General features: G+C 44.9%; 3 protein-coding genes and 1 non-coding gene across 4 annotated transcripts in view; 1 reads left to right on the top strand and 3 right to left on the bottom strand.

Annotated features, from left to right (window-relative positions):
* The window catches only part of LONP1 (lon peptidase 1, mitochondrial), a 32,418-nt gene extending 22,003 nt beyond the window's left edge, over positions 1–10,415 (top strand). Inside the window, exons 13-18 of the mRNA XM_063290663.1 lie at positions 693–809; positions 2,453–2,593; positions 2,689–2,854; positions 3,609–3,817; positions 8,870–9,034; positions 9,954–10,415. Coding sequence (XP_063146733.1) covers positions 693–809; positions 2,453–2,593; positions 2,689–2,854; positions 3,609–3,817; positions 8,870–9,034; positions 9,954–10,118 — 963 coding nt within the window. The 3' untranslated portion in view covers positions 10,119–10,415. The remainder of the gene's footprint in view (positions 1–692; positions 810–2,452; positions 2,594–2,688; positions 2,855–3,608; positions 3,818–8,869; positions 9,035–9,953) is intronic.
* The window catches only part of ARRDC2 (arrestin domain containing 2), a 463,191-nt gene that overhangs the window by 161,715 nt on the left and 285,427 nt on the right, over positions 1–16,049 (bottom strand). The gene's annotated exons all lie outside the window — the stretch shown is intronic.
* On the bottom strand, positions 6,925–7,115 carry LOC134488728 (U2 spliceosomal RNA). Its single transcript, XR_010067042.1, has one exon. It is a non-coding gene; the product is annotated as a U2 spliceosomal RNA (small nuclear RNA).
* RPL36 (ribosomal protein L36) lies at positions 11,021–16,039 on the bottom strand. Its single transcript, XM_063290662.1, has 4 exons — positions 15,983–16,039; positions 14,597–14,691; positions 11,996–12,130; positions 11,021–11,153 (listed from the first exon to the last, which is right to left on the bottom strand). The coding sequence occupies exons 2-4, from the start codon at positions 14,687–14,689 to the stop codon at positions 11,064–11,066; spliced, it is 318 nt and encodes a 105-aa protein (XP_063146732.1). The 5' UTR covers positions 14,690–14,691; positions 15,983–16,039; the 3' UTR covers positions 11,021–11,063.

Below are 16,049 nucleotides of genomic sequence, written 5' to 3'. Positions count from 1 at the left end.
ATTAATGGAGACTAGTTTTGTTCTCCTAGAACAGCGGTTCCCAACCTTTTTGGCACCAGGGACCAGTTTCGTGGAAGATAATTTTTCCACGGACTGGGGTGGGGGGATGGTTTCGGGATGATTCAAGCGCTTCCTCTTTTTCTCGACCTTTTATTCTTTTTTCTTCGCACCATTTGGAGATAGCAGCCAATGGGCTTGTTTTCTCTGACAGGAGGCGGAGCTCAGGTGGTAATGCGAGTGATGGGGAGCGTCTGTAAATGCTCAGGCTGTAAATTTGCTCGCTCACCCAACGCTCACCTCCTGCTGTGTGGCCCGGACTGGTACCGGTCCGTGGCCCGGGGGTTGGGGACCCCTGTCCTAGAAGGTGCTTTCTAGGTTTTCAAAAATTATTTGCAAGATTGTTTTGGATTTAAAAGTTTCAGGAAGGACCTGTCTATGTTGATTTTATGTACCTAACTCCTTGCTTTAGTTTTTATAATTTTTAGGTATATTACTTGGAGAGTAATAAGATGAGAAGGCAGTAGTGAAATTCCATGAACAAATAAGTCAATAAGAGTCATCTTCCAATTCTCATGTGCAGAGCCGTCTTGCCTAAAACCCTGGGCCAGGCAGACCTTTGGCCTGAACTGGAAGTGTCCTCCCCCAGGCACACGTCTAATGGCTTCCCCTTCTCTTCTTTCACCCCCACCCAGGTGCTTTTCATTTGCACAGCCAATGTGACAGAAACGATCCCGGAGCCCCTGCGGGACAGGATGGAGATGATCAATGTTTCTGGATATGTCGCCCAAGAGAAATTGGCAATAGCAGAGGTAATAACCAACTTGGTTTTAGACTAATTTTTATCTGCTGCACCTCTTTCTGTTCAGTTTAAATTTGGCATGGGTGAGTTTAAACTTGCCAGTGCCCTGGCTTCTACCAAGGCAGTGGGAACCTGGCAGAGGCTTGCCAGATGCAATAGTGGAGAATATATGTTGCTCAGAGTTGACCTGTTGGGTCCTTGGTATTCTCTGAGCCTGCTTCCCTTCCTGCAGATGTTTCTTCCTTGATTATTCCTGTTTCTCTAGTGCTGGTTCCTGCTTATCTGGCTGTTGGTTAATAGTGCGTGATGAGGAAGGATGTGTTTAGGGCTGTTTGCCTCCTTCCTTTAGGGTTGCTTCCTTTTGTTTTGAACGGTTTATTGGTTTATGCCTATTCACTAACAGCCAGATAAGCAGAAACAGTCAAGGAAGAAACAATACCACAATCAAGGCTAGTAGGATGAGTCACCATATTCATAAACAGCCAGCTGACTTCACTTCCCTGTGCACTGATGATGTTACCTAGCCTGGTCATAAAATGTCTGCAGGAAGAGAAGCAGGCTCAGAGAACACCAAGAACCCAACAGTACTGGGCAGAAATGAGGTTTCGATTCTCTAAATGAGCAGTGGGAGTTAGTGCTGAAAACTGTTTATTTTGAACACTCATTACTGGACTTTGGCAGTAATGAGTAATTCTCAGATCAGTTTCGTTCAGCCAGTCTCTCAGCCAGGTTCTCCAGATCCCAACCTGGGATTTTCTAAAAGATTGGAGGAACAGGAAGAGGAGGAGATTAGATACAGAGAATGGTCAGGGGAGCTGGGTCAGAATTGCTCCTCTGCACAATTTTTAACCTTGAGAGGGGAAAAAATCTGTTCCCACCCTTTCAAGCATTGAGAACAACCCAGAAAGGATGAGAGGGTGTCTCAACAAGAGATGTTGGTGTTTCAGAAGTTCTTTTTACTACATCAGAATGTCTAAGTGACCATAAAACCTTTTGACATTCAGAACGGAAAAATTTTAAAGGTTATTGTTTATCCCATTTTTTTTTATTCCATTCAATCATGTCTGATTCTCGGAGACTGCCTGGACGAGTCCCCGCAGTTTTCTTGGCAAGGTTTTTCGGAAGTGGTTTGCCATTGCCTCCTTCCTGGGGCTGAGACAGAGTGACTGGCCCAAGGCCACCAGCTGGCTTTGAGCCCAAGGTGGGACTAGAACTCACGGCCTCCCAGTTTCTAGCCCGGTGCTTTAACCCCTATGCCAAACTGGCTCTATTATCCCATTTAGCATTACTTAATTTAATTTAGGTAACCCCTGACTCCAAACTGACTCTGGGCAGTGTACAATAGAACCCAGCAAAATAGAAAATACAATATAATAACAGAGAAATAAGAAAGGGAATAAAACATGAGAACAGGTGCTAGTAGCACCCATGCTCCTAAATGTGTCTGACAAGGGACCCAGGCACCCTGACCCAAGGCCTGGGAGGACACCCAAACATCATTAGGTGAAGGATGGAGATATTTATACGCAAGGGTGGAAACCTGCACACAGAGAAGGAGGACTGTCAGCCTCTTCCTGACCCCAAATGCCCTCCCTGCCCTGCCTCTGAAGCTTGGATTTAGTATCTTGGGTCTTTCTTCTTCTTTCCTGACAGAGGTATTTGGTTCCTCAAGCTCGTGTACTCTGTGGATTGGATGAAAGCAAGGCCAGCATTATGCACGATGTGCTGACAGTCCTCATTAAGCAGTACTGCAGGGAAAGCGGTGTGAGGAACCTCCAGAAACAAATAGAGAAGGTGGGACCATCATATCCTCTGAGGGAGAGGCACTGAGGCTACATGTGCGTGTCTTCACAGGCTTAATCCCCCCTCCTTCCCCCACGCGTGCTCAGGTACTTCGGAAATCTGCATACAAGATTGTCAGCGGAGAAATGGAGAAAGTTGACGTAACACCCGAAAACCTCCAGGATTTTGTTGGGAAGCCTATCTTCACGGTTGATCGGATGTATGATGTGACCCCTCCTGGTGTGGTGATGGGCCTCGCCTGGACGGCAATGGGTGAGGCAGCCATGGGGTGGTTCAAATCTCAGCAGGGCCACATGATGTCTTTATTGAATGATTGCATAGTGATTGGTTCTCTTTATGATTTTAAGATGGACAGTGCTGACTAGGAAGGGCAGCCAGGCTAGGATAAGGTGTGATAGACCTATATGAAGCAAGAGAATGGAGAAAGGAGGAGGTGTGTTCTTTTCACAGTGCTAGCACTCCGGATCATCCAGCGAAATTGATATGCTGGAGGGCAGACAAGAGGAGAAAGAAATAAAACAGTGTATAATTATGCACACAAACTATGGACAGCCCTAGTTGGGATATCTTTTGAGGAAGCTCAGGTTTATGGAAAACAGAGTGGTACCTTAGTAGATATTTAGTCTCTCATGTCCCTCTGGTGGGAGATGGGATTCTGGAGTGTATAGATTCATGGCGCTTTAATACAGTGAATTTATCCCATGACCTGTCTCCTAAGTCATGAAGCTAGAATAAGGCTGCATTGGGGCCTGTCTGAAGAACTTCCTTGCAGATGGTCACCCCGCTTTCCCCTTACCCTTCAGTTGCTTCCTTCCAATTTTTAAATTTTGACTGGTTGTACCATGCCTTGGTGGGGGCACATTATAAATCAAGTTTTCATTTGCTTTGGTTACAAGACAGAAGATAAAGCTGGTGAATTGGATTATACCCAAGAACAGCCTTCTTACTAAGTGGTGGAGCTGAGGTCCAGAATGAATTTCACACTTTTGTTGGCTTTTCTCCTAAGGTGGCTCAACCTTGTTCATTGAGACCTCTCTCCGGCGTCCCAAAAACAAGGAAAACAAAGATGGGACTCTTGAAATGACAGGTCAGCTGGGAGATGTGATGAAGGAGAGTGCCAAAATTGCCTACACATTCGCCCGGGCTTTTCTGATGGAGAAGGCACCCACCAATGACTTCTTGATGACCTCCCACATCCACGTACATGTGCCAGAGGTACTCAGCACACCACAGTCTTTCTGTTCTGTACTTAGCATAACATGCATTTCATAGTGAAATGGAATTTATGGTTGACCCTGATAGTGCTCAACTCCATTCCCAGCTGCACAACAATCAGTGTTTGTTGACACTGAGCAAGTTGTTTGTTCCCCCTGTCCCCCACACAGAGCAGGTAGATTTTTTCCCTTAAGGATTATACACTTCTAGAAACACCCCCCCCACACACACTTTTTTTTGTGCCTTTAAGTCAGTTTTGACTCCCGGTGACTATCTGGATAAGTCCCTGCAGTTTTCTTGGCCATAGGACTAGAATTCATTTTCTTCAGGTTCTCAGCCTGAAACCAGACTGGCTCTCCTTTAACTATGCTAATGCCCCCTCATTTCATAAGAGCTGTTTTGGCTTCATATAAGCACTCAAAGAATGAGTTTGTTTTAATTGGTCATACTTGTGAAATTATATACATACACAGAGGTATTTTCCTATTTACAAACGTTCAGAGGATTTCATATTAAGGACTTTATGTTCCTGGGTGGATCTACCAGGCTTTGCAACTTTTCCTCATTCTTGGGTGACTCCTTGGAAGTCTCCCCCTTGCCATTCCAACACCATCACCCCTGCATCACAGTTGCTCCTGTATTGCAAAAGAAACAAGGCCAAATGAATTTCTAGATTTTCTCTTGCGATCTTGGGCTACACCTCTGTCACCTGAATAGATTCTGAAGTTTCATAGCAATAAGTTTCTCTTAAAACAGGCAAGGAGCTTGAATTTTCCTTCAGGTCCTAGCATTTGGTTCTGGATGGAAAGTTGTGATTAAGTTAATACATTCTGCGTATGTGCAGTCAGATCCTAAAAACAGTTTCCACTGAACTTCCTTCCCTGTTTGGAACTTGAGAAATTGTTATTGCCACTTTCTTAGTATCGTGTTGGAACACAGGGAACTAGACTTGCTCCAAACCATCAGTTTGCCCCTATACCTTATGAAGGGATAGATTTTTCACAGCTCCTGGCAAGGCGTATGTTACATTTGGACGACAGAAATCCTCCCAGGTGAAGTACTGCGCTTAAAACTTTGCTAGGAGAGAGATCTGCCTTGAGAATATCTGTAGAGGACACAAAAGAGTTTGCAAGATATTCGCTGATCATATTTGGGGTGACTCCAAGAGCTTTTACACCATCTTTACACTGGGAGACTGTGAGTTCTAGTCCTTCCTTAGGCACAAAGCCAGCTGGGTGACCTAGAACCAGTCACTCTCTCTTAGCCCTAGGAAGGAGGCAATGGCAAACCAGTTCTGAAAAATCTGCCAAGAAAACTGCAAGGACTGGTCCAGGCAGTCTCCAAGAATCTGACATGATTGAAAAGATTTTAAAAAATTGCATAACCCAGTGAAGTCTCAGTTCTTCTGCAGGCTGTTCCTGTGATGTTGTTGCTGTTTATTTGTTCAGTCGCTTCCAACTCTTTGTGACTTCATGGACCAGCCCACGCCAGAGCTTCCTGTCGGTCGTCAACACCCCCAGCTCCCCCAGGGACGGGTCCGTCACCTCTAGAATATCATCCATCCACCTTGCCCTTGGTCGGCCCCTCTTCCTTTTGCCCTCCACTCTCCCTAGCATCAGTATCTTCTCCAGGGTGTCCTGTCTTCTCATTATGTGGCCAAAGTATTTCAGTTTTGCCTTTAATATCATCCCCTCAAGTGAGCAGTCTGGCTTTATTTCCTGGAGGATGGACTGGTTTGATCTTCTTGCAGTCCAAGGCACTCTCAGAATTTGCCTCCAGCACCACAGCTCCAAAGTATCTGTCTTCCTTCTCTCAGCCTTCCTTATGGTCCAGCTCTCGCAGCCATATGTTACTACAGGGAACACCATTGCTTTAACTATGTGGACCTTTGTTGTCAGTGTGATGTCTCTGCTCTTAACTGTTTTATCAAGATTGGTCATTGCTCTTCTCCCAAGGATTAAGCATCTTCTGATTTCCTGACTGCAGTCAGCATCTGCAGTAATCTTCGCACCTAGAAATACAGTCTTTCACTGCCTCTACATTTTCTCCCTCTATTTGCCAGTTATCGATCAAGCTGGTTGCCATAATCTTGGTTTTTTTGAGGTTTAGCTGCAAGCCAGCTTTTGCACTTTCTTCTTTCACCTTCATCATAAGGCTCCTCAGTTCCTCTTCGCTTTCAGCCATCAAAGTGGTATCATCTGCATATCTGAGATTGTTAATGTTTCTTCCAGCAATTTTAACTCCAGCCTTGGATTCCTCAAGTCCAGCATGTCGCATGATGTGTTCTGCGTACAAGTTGAATAGGTAGGGTGAGAGGATACAGCCCTGCCGTACTCCTTTCCCAATCTTAAACCAGTCCGTTGTTCCGTGGTCTGTTCTTACTGTTGCTACTTGGTCGTTATACAGATTCTTCAGGAGGCAGACAAGATGACTTGGTATCCCCATACCACTAAGAACTTGCCACAATTTGTTCTGGTCCACACAGTCAAAGGCTTTAGAATAGTCAATAAAACAGAAATAGATGTTTTTCTGAAACTCCCTGGCTTTTTCCATTATCCAGCGGATATTGGCAATTTGGTCCCTGGTTCCTCTGTCTTTTCTAAACCCAGCTTGTACATCTGGCAATTCTCGCTCCATGAATTGCTGAAGTCTCCCTTGCAGGATCTTGAGCATTACCTTACTGGCATGTGAAATGAGTGCCACTGTTCGATAGTTTGAACATTCTTTAGTGTTCCCCTTTTTTGGTATGGGGATATAAGTTGATTTTTTTCCAATCTGATGGCCATTCTTGTGTTTTCCAAATTTGCTGTTGCTGTGATGCCCAAGCTATATTGAGGACTGGGGAGAAGGAGGCTTTTGAAAGAATATGCCTGGAAAACGTTGAGGTTTAGAGTCCTATCAAGACAACAACAGCACATTTTTGCAGTTCACATTCTATAAATCCTTTTTATGTGGTATATTAGGAACTGCTGAGAACTAAACACAGGATGGTTTCATATAGTACATCACAATACTTGTAGTAAACAACTGCATACAAGCCATTTCCAGTACATACAAAACCACACATATTCTTTCTGATTTTTGAACAACAATATTTCCCCCCCAAAGGGAGGTACACCATTCCTGGAGGTACTGCAATACCAGGCTGATGCTTGGAGTGGACAGAGCAAGCCCTTATTCCATCTCCTGTTTCTAAAAATCCATTTAATATTTAGTTCTCAAATAGAGAACATATCAGATATTAAACTGATAAGAACAGATACTACACTTGATCTTAGCCAAAAGGCCGAGAAGCGATAAATCAAGTTTGGCCAGGGCAAAGCCCCACCTTTTCCAAGCAACCTTCTCGTAACTGAGAGCAAATTCATGCTGCAGAGCATTCCATATGGTCTTACAGTAGATATTGTTTGTAATCTTATCAGATATATTCCGTGAATATTCCCATTTTCATTATCTGAGGAAGTAGCCCTCTCTTATAAAATTTAATACCAAACTTTTGAAATTCTTCTGCCTTATGGATTTCTTGACTGCCTATCTGATTGTTCTGACAGCTATTGGTTTGAAATCTACATAAGCCCTCCCATTTCCCCCATGATCCTTTGCATAGCTGTTAATCAGCTGCCTACCAGTAGAGGTCTCAGGGGTTTCATTTGAAGTTTCTTGTGCTTTCAAGCGGGCTCTGCGAAAAGGGGAAGGAGTGTCAGTGTTATAGATAAAGCACCGGAGCATGATGGCATTTCCTCTACAGAACTCTTTGGATTTCAGATTTCTGTTCAAAAAATACTTAGTAGTGTTAAGAAACTTTGCTGCTCTCCCTTCAAGTTTTGATTTGATCACGCAATGCGTAAGTGTATTCTGAACAAATGTGACAGTTGTTTTATTCACTGTCTTTAATCAAATCTATTCCTGCCAGATTGGGCCCCCTCCCCCCCAATGAAGAGCAAATACCTTTGAGAGAACTAGTCTTGAGATCCCTATGGAAAGCAGAATAGAAAATTGGGTAATAAATAAAATAATAAAAAGTGGTGGTGTGCTGTTGCAAGGGAAATGAAGCAGTCGCTTGTGGCAGTTTCTAATTTGGTCTGTGGATCAGTTCTTTGTGAATATGACTAAAAAAAACGTGCATCTGCATTTCTGTCAAAAGACCTTTAAAAACATGTTGTTAATAAATATTAATCTAGAAGATAAAAACCTTTGTGTTCCAAATTAATAGTTCACTTTTGAACACAATATAATCTGATAATCAGGTTAAAAACACATTCAGGTTGAGGAAAAGTACACATAGAAAGAACAATAGGATATAAATAGCAGAGAGGGCAAGTTAGCAAAGTTGGAGGAACAACTCAGGATGGCCTTACAACTGAGAAAGAAAAATTAGTGAATCGGGATTTATGGTGTAAAAGTGGAGAGCCGGGGAGGATAGACTGAAGGGTCTAAGCATAGCACAGAAGTTTGCTAAACAGACGTTGAAGTTAGAACAGAAGCTTTCAGACAAGCCATTCTTTGTCATTTGCTTTATTTGATTGGGTTTCTGTAATGCATGCTGTCTGTAGATCTTTTAACTGAATTGGTTCATTAGTCTATTAAGATAATCACTTAGGTTTAGGGTGAGAAAGAAAGTTTATAAAGGTTAGAATCTTTACACCGGTTGAGAGAGGAAGTTCCTGGTGTTTGTGCTGCCTTTGCTTAGGTATAAAACCACGCCAAAAGCAGCTGCAATGAAATGAAAGATAAACCAATTTAGCTTTCCAAGTGCCCCTCAGCAAAGCCTTCCTTGGTACCCTCCTGTGTGTTAGACTTTAATTTCCAGAACCCCAGGTAATGCTGTGCTGATTGGGAATGAGTGCCCTACCCTAACAAATAAAAAAGTTCACATCCAGCTCTTTTGATGGTTTGGCCCCCTGCAACCTTTATGGCTAGAGACTGGCTCCCCATTTTCATGGGGCAACTGTGTGCCCTTGTGGTTTGCTTTTGGGATCTGTGTGTCTGTTAGAAAGTTGATTGTTGTCTTCAGCCAATAAACAAGTTGTCTGTTTTTTTTTCCATCCATAGGGTGCTACCCCAAAAGACGGGCCCAGCGCTGGCTGCACAATTGTAACTGCCTTATTGTCTTTGGCACTGGACCAGCCCGTGAGGCAGAATGTAGCCATGACAGGGGAAGTGTCGTTGACTGGGAAGATTCTCCCTGTGGGAGGAATCAAGGAGAAGACCATTGCCGTAAGTGAAAACAGCATGCTCTCTCTTAGCTGCTAGCAATTGGTTCAAGAAAACTGATGACTTCCCTGTTTTAAACTTCATCCAAAGCTTATCCATTTCTGCACTTTATCCAAGTGGGTTATATGGCATTCAGATTTTCAAGCAACAGTAAACCCATAAAATGGGGAAGGAACAAATGATAAAACTGCACAAAGAGAAGGTTGTCTTCTCTTGCCAGAGATTTGGATCTGAGCAAGGCTATTTCAATCCTTGCTTAGGGGGTACTGGATTTCTGCTGGGTCCCTTGGTATCTGCTGGCGGGCAGGGCTGTCATAGTCCTTATCTGATCCAGCAAGGGTGTTTGCCGTTCACTTTAAAAGATTAACTCAGAATCATTTAATACCAGTTGGTGTGTTGCTTAAGAGTTCTTGAATATACTTTTCAAAGTTGATTTATAGGGACTGAGTGGAAGCCCTTGGATTTTAGTTTGTAAAAATGCTTAGTTTTTATGAGCATCATGCCCTACAAAGGCCACAGAGCAGGATAGAGCACTGGAGACTGGGGCATACAGAGGCTAGGAAACAATAAATTCTTTACCATCTCTGGTCCATCTGAAGGTGGCTGCAAGCTTGTACTTTTTCTTTCCCCCAGGCAATCCCCTTTTATCATGAACAGTTGTGTACAATTCCATTTGTTTAAGTATGACAGTTGTGCTATCAAGACAAATTAAAGAATTGCAGATTACAATAAAGAAGCCTTTGCTGTTTCCAGGCAACTTTCATAGCCAGAGCCTTCTCCTTAAGAAGCTATTTTATCATCTGATCCATCAACCCTGAGAAATAGGATGAAGAGCTGCAGCCCAGGACCTGACTGGGAAGCACGGGGAGATCAGAAGAGCTTGGTCCTCAGCATGCACTGAATATTTTCCCTTTATTCCTAGGCCAAGAGAGCTGGCGTCTCCTGTATCATTCTTCCGTCAGAAAACAAAAAGGATTACTGTGACCTTGCTGAATTCATCACAGAAGGACTTGAAGTACATTTTGTTGAACATTATAAGGAAATCTTTGACATAGTTTTCCCCAAGTTTGATTCTCCAGGAAGGTGAACTGCTGCTGGGGGTCCATCTCACCTTCCCCCTCACTCCACTCTGGAAGCAAGATGCGTTGGCTCAACAGAGGGTGGATTTGACTGCTGCTCATAATTATGGCTTGGTTTCCTACTCCTTTAGTCCCTCTGAAATATATTCTACTCAAACCAATTTGAATTATGAACCAATTAAAATGTTTCCAGTGATAACGGGGCTACAAGACTTCAGGCAAAAGATCTGTGAGGAAGTGTACTTGTCCTTCTCAAATGTATTTTATTAGAACTTATAAAATCCAGATTCAGTTGTCTCCTGGTACTTTCTACTAGCATTCTATAAACTAAAAGTGGAATAATATTTATTAAATATTTAGATCACCTCTGGACAATACAACCAACGATCAGGGAGAACGTTGGGGAAAGCTGGTTTCACGCACACAGGTATCTGAATGTAACAAATTTGATTATTCTCCACGGCACAAAAACAGAGTCTACCAATCATAAGCAAGACACCCCCTTCACACACACACAACATGCAACCTGGTAAGGCTGCCCATCTGGAAGATAATTTCACCTGAATTAGGAATTAAAAGTTCCCATTTGCTCCAATCTCAACATGTCGCCCACCAGTGAGTTTTTGCGCAATATGCTAAATTACAGAGCAAGTAAAAAGCTCATATGCTTTTGCACTCATATGACATACTAAAGCCCAAACAAACAAAACTTCGCTATGCCTACATATATTTATCCATTTAACACATGGTACATGTCATAGTTTGCTGATCTGTAAAGCATGGTTTCATGTTGTGCAAACAGCCCTTCTATCACCCTGTAAATTTCAGGGAGGTGATTATCACCTAAACCCCAAGGTGAGCTTTTCAATCTGAACTCATAACCCCCTTAGCCAAAAAACATCCAGCACTCTGGGCTTCTGAAATGAGCTTTATTGGGAGCAAGGATGCAGAATTCAGTCCTTCTTGGCTGCTGCTTTCCTCATGGCTGCCAGGACGTTGCTGAGTTCTTCACGCTTCCTCTTGGCACGAATGTGAGTCCCTACCTGTGAGGATGAGAACCAAAACATGGTTGGCATCTAGAGCCAGAAACTTGGCAGAAAGTATTTCAGAGGATGGACTTGTGTGATGGAAGCTGTGTGGAGAATATGGTTAGAAGAAAAAAATGTCCTGGCAAATCACTCTGGGCCGTTATGTCACGGACCCAGACACCTATCCCTAAACCTTCCAGGAGGAGCATAAAATTCTGGAAAAAGAAGAGGCCAGGCCTTAGAGATGCAAGGCATGATTGCTTGAAACACAGGAGGGTCACTTACAGAGTTATCCAATGCCAGACAACGTAATTATCCAGGCTGTTTTCGACTGCTTCCCAGCCACCTTTACAACAGCTGTCAGTTCTTAGTTATTTTTGAATCAAGGAAAGAGGCTCTTGAATCAAGCTCAACTCCCCATGACTAGACGGACATATCCATACAGTTTGCTCGGCAGCAATACAAACAGGGTTTGGCGTCGTCTAGTTCTGGGATTCTTTTTCCAATAGCCCTGGCAGTTTCCTAGAGGTCTGCCATCCAAGGCTAACCAGGCTCGACACTGCTTCAGTTCAGAGCACTGGTGAGACTTGCCAGGCTAATCTTGGGTACAAAGGGGGCAAATGGGCCCCCCCCTCACCCGGACCTATGTGGATTTTTAGGATGCAAAGGACGCACTGGAGCTACCACTGATCTGGCTGTGCTGCGTGATGTGACCTCTCCTTCCAGGTGGTCTACTCACTGGGGCAATGGGAGGAGGAGGGCAGGAACGCAGTGCCCTATGTAACAAAACCCTCCCTCTCTATAATACACTTTACAGACCCGCAGTGACCCACCGTCTGCCCTGCTGTAGCACTCACCCTTTTCTTTATGAACTTCAGAGCTCTCTTGTCCTTGGAGACTTTGAGCAGCTCCATTGCTCGTCTCTCATATGGCGCAAAACCGCACACTTCTCGGATCATGTCCCGAACAAATTTGGTGTGTTTGGTCAGCCGCTGCAGGGAGGGGGAGGAAAAAACAATAATGCAACAAATTTCCATCGTAAGGAGGCAGCAGTTATTAGAAAGAAAAGTCCCTGCTTAGGGGCCTTCTACATTTAGTGTACGCAAACAGGGAGGCAGGTGCTTAAAGCCTTCCCTAAGGTGGTGCCACTCTGCCGTACAACTCTCAGAATTCCAAGGCAGCGTCAGAGCAGGAAGACCACCTTAGGCAACACAGAGAAGTCCCTGCTCTCCAGGAGCTTATGATCTACAACAGTGAGAACGTAAGAACTGAGGAGGTAAGTCAAAGGCCTGCTGTCCTACAAGGGCAGGCTCTCTCCATCCAGATGCATTGCGACACAGACTGCTCCAAACTGTCACCACCTTACATGCTGCGATCAGAAGACTGGAGGAACAAATCCCGAGGGATTTACGAGCATCGCTCTGCACTAGGTAATGAGGTCCCTATAGGGATCACGTGACTGCCCAGCACAGTGCCCAGCTGGTAACTATGATCTTATTAAGAATGGATATTCTTAATAAAGAGAGTTGGGAGGAACTGAAGGTAAGGACTTGTTTTTCACCCCTTGCCATCTTGATCCCCTTGAATGCCTGTGGCTGCATGCAAATGGAGGCATCCCACACCTTTTCTTCAAGCAGCAGCTGCTTGGCGGCCAGCGCTGCACGATGACTGATGACAAAACAGGGAAAGGTGAGTGTGTCAGGTGAGCGGAAGTGTGTATTAAGGAGCTGATCCTGCAGGACAGAAAGACTGAACGTATGGGGTGTGTGGAATGAGAAGTTGTAGGGTGATCCTTCATGCCAGAATTGTGAGTTTAAAGAGAGAGATCTGTGTTCTCAGGGTCCTGCTCCACCTCTGCCTTGTATTCAGCTTCTCAGACAAGGCACGCGCCTCTTAGCAGCACCGCACTGCCTTTCTGTGACACGAGTCTCTCTTCAGGCAGAACACTTGTTTTACGTTTTGGGGCATGAAGTCTCTTCTTTGCTCTGTATTCAAGTTCATGGAAAAGTTATCTCTTGGGGAAGGTCAAGGAGTGGGTTTTGGATTTTAGAGCTCATTCCCCATGACTGTCTTGTATTCAGCTTCTTGAACAACTCCCTTGGTTTTTAGCCCCAGCAGCCCATCACTCCATGAAACTGCTGTTTCGGATTCCACACCCGGTGGGTCACCAACGCCTAGTGCATTTCATGCCCACTGGATGAAAAAGGTTGGAGAACCCTAGTCTGATCCACTGAACAAGCATCTCATTCAGGTAATCTCCCACTGCTTAATACAAGAAAAGCCGTTTCTTTGCTGGCTCGCTCTTCTAGCCTCCTTAAACAAGAGTGCAGGTAGCCCTCGCTTAACGACTGTAACTGGGACCAGAAGTTCCATCACTAACCAATCAGCTCATAAAGCATGACATCACATGACTGCAATCCTGGCAGTCCCCACTGCTGTTAAGTGAGGATCGCAGGTCATTAAGCGAGGATCTCACATGACTGGGACTTGCAACTTCCTGCCAGCTTTCAACAAGCAAAGTCAATGGGGAAGCTGCCAGGAAGTCGCAAGTCCCGGTCACAACAAGCCTTTTCTTAGGCAGCTTGCAAGCAGGCCAGTGGGCGGGTGAGTGCTGCAGTGCACAGGCAGAGGGCTGGATGCTGCCACAAGGTGTGCAGATGGGCGCTGCCATGGGGCATGAGTGCAGGCATGCACCTGCGGGCTCCTTGGGAGAAAAAGCAGCAGGAGTGGGAGCAAGTCATTAGAGCGACTTGCAATCTTCCCTGCCAGCTTCCCCACTGACTTTGCTTGTGGGAAGCCAGCAGGGAAGGTTGCAAATGGTGATCATATGACTGCGGGACGCTGTAACCGTCATGTGAACCAGTTGCCAAGCGCCCGAATCGTGATAACCTGACTGTGGGGATGCTGCAATGGCCACAACTTCAAGGACCAGTCGTAAGTCCCCTTTGTTCAGTGCCGTCATAACTTTGAACAGTTGCTGAATGAGTGGTTGCTAAGCAAGGACTACCTGTACTGATTTTAAAAGGGCACTTCTTTCACAGTATTTGAATTTGTGACCCTGAAATCCATACCTCCTTTTAGAAGAACTACTCCCATCTTCATTTGGAAATTGCCTGGAAACAGATCAGACTGTCCATTTCGTCCAGTGCTGTCTCCTCTGATTGCCAACAGTTCAGTTCTTGAACAAGTGAAACCACCCTTCCTACGTCCGTTGCTGAGGCCCCTTTTTGCTGGAGATGTTGAGGACTGACTATGACACCTAAGTGCAGAGCCATAGCCCTTTCCTATTACAATCCCGTTGGCCAGTTTTTCACATGTTCAAGGCAACCTTCAAATAAGGACAAGCACAAAGAACTGTTCCAATTATTCTAAGGCGATTTACAATCAGGAACACATTGGGCTTGTAGAGTCTGCTGCTTGACAACTCTTCTCCCACCTGTTCCAAAGTCCAAACTTACCCCACGACGCCGACAGTGGCGTGGTTTTGACACATTCTTGGTCACTTTGTGGCCTTTGTTCAGGCCAACGGCCATTGGGTATCGGATCACCATGGCTAGGCTAGGAAAGAAAGAACAGGTAGCAATTAAGATTAGTTGTGTACTCTTTTGTTCCACCGTTCCTGCAAAGAGATGAGAGTCAGTGTGGTCTTCCGCTCATGCCAAATGACTGATCCAGTAGCATCTCCTGGGCTCTGCGACTGAAATTTCAGCCTGTCCCTCTTTGCTCCCAATTCAGCTTCCTAATAGGGCTGGGCAGCATTTCAGACTTGAAGGCAAGAAGGTGCTCTGGAGTGCAAACTGTCTGCAGCTCCATAAACCAACATGTCTTTTTCTGGGATCACGCTACAGCAGAGGAGGGCAGCAGTACAATCGCAAGAAAAAGTATGACTGCAGCTCCTTAGTTGCAGAGACATGCTACGTTCACGGTCTCATGTTCTCTGAAGGACCTTTTTTGCCGCCAAAGCCTCGCACATTCCTTCTTCCTAACTATTGTTTATACTGATGGACTGATACATTTATACTGATGGATTTATGTTCTCCCATTTATTAGTTTTCCAACAAGTTTTTGGAAAGAGCCACAATTCTATTTCTACAGCACAACACCCCAATAAAGCTGTTCTGTAAAAAAGGACAAATTTAACTTCTAACCTCATAATTTAATACGCTGAGAATTACAAAATAATGCTTGACTTGAGAGAACAGAAAACTTTTTTCCTGGAATCAATATTAAACAAAGCATTAATTAATAGCCACTGATGAAAAACTGCACTGGGCAGTTAGCTACCTTTCCACAAACTCAAGGCAGTGTGGGAAACAAAGCCAATTATTAAAAAGCACCCAAGACCAAGAAACATACCCCTCAATGCCAGTTATTGGGAAACAGAAATGAGAGGATGCTTTGCATTCATGCCCTGCTTGTAGGATCCCTACAGACATCTGGCAGGTCAACATAGGAGCAAAATGCTGGACCAGATGGCCCTGGCTGGGGAATTCTGGGAGTTGAAATCCACACATCTTAGCGTTGCCAAGGTTAAGAAACACTGATCTGATCCAATACAGCTATTCTTATGTAGATTGCCACGTGCTGGCTAGGGAATTTTGGGTTGTAGTCCATCAACTGAAAGCTGCCAAAGTTGAGAAACGCCGGCCTAGACGTTTATTGTAAGGACCCGGACAGCCATTGCGAAGGCGCCCTTATGGCACGTCTTTTGTCCCAGCCAGCTCAGGCCTCGACAGCCCTCCTTCCCCCAGCCCACCTGCCATTTCCAGGCCCCCTGGTCTGGTCCCCGAGGACGGATGGACACCGATCAGCCACAAGCCTCCATCCCCAACGAAAGAACCCACCTTCGAGAGATCTACAGCGAAGACCGCGCCGGAAGAAGGAAGGCAAAGTTGCGCGCGCAACAGACCC

The sequence above is a fragment of the Candoia aspera genome, chromosome 1, assembly GCF_035149785.1.
Source record: "Candoia aspera isolate rCanAsp1 chromosome 1, rCanAsp1.hap2, whole genome shotgun sequence".
NCBI classification, from domain to species: Eukaryota; Metazoa; Chordata; class Lepidosauria; order Squamata; family Boidae; genus Candoia; species Candoia aspera.
This window is presented reverse-complemented; position numbering and strand designations above follow the sequence as displayed.

What these genes read in the sequence shown, in the direction of transcription:
- RPL36 (XM_063290662.1), bottom strand. Translation starts at nt 14,689, where the DNA reads ATGGTGATCCGATACCCAATGGCCGTTGGCCTGAACAAAGGCCACAAA. An exon ending in GCCACTGTCGGCGTCGTGGG is followed by an intron (nt 12,131 to 14,596) that starts GTAAGTTTGGAC and finishes CCCTCCCTGCAG; the next exon opens with CGGCTGACCAAACACACCAA. An exon ending in TGAAGTTCATAAAGAAAAGG is followed by an intron (nt 11,154 to 11,995) that starts GTGAGTGCTACA and finishes TCATCCTCACAG; the next exon opens with GTAGGGACTCACATTCGTGC.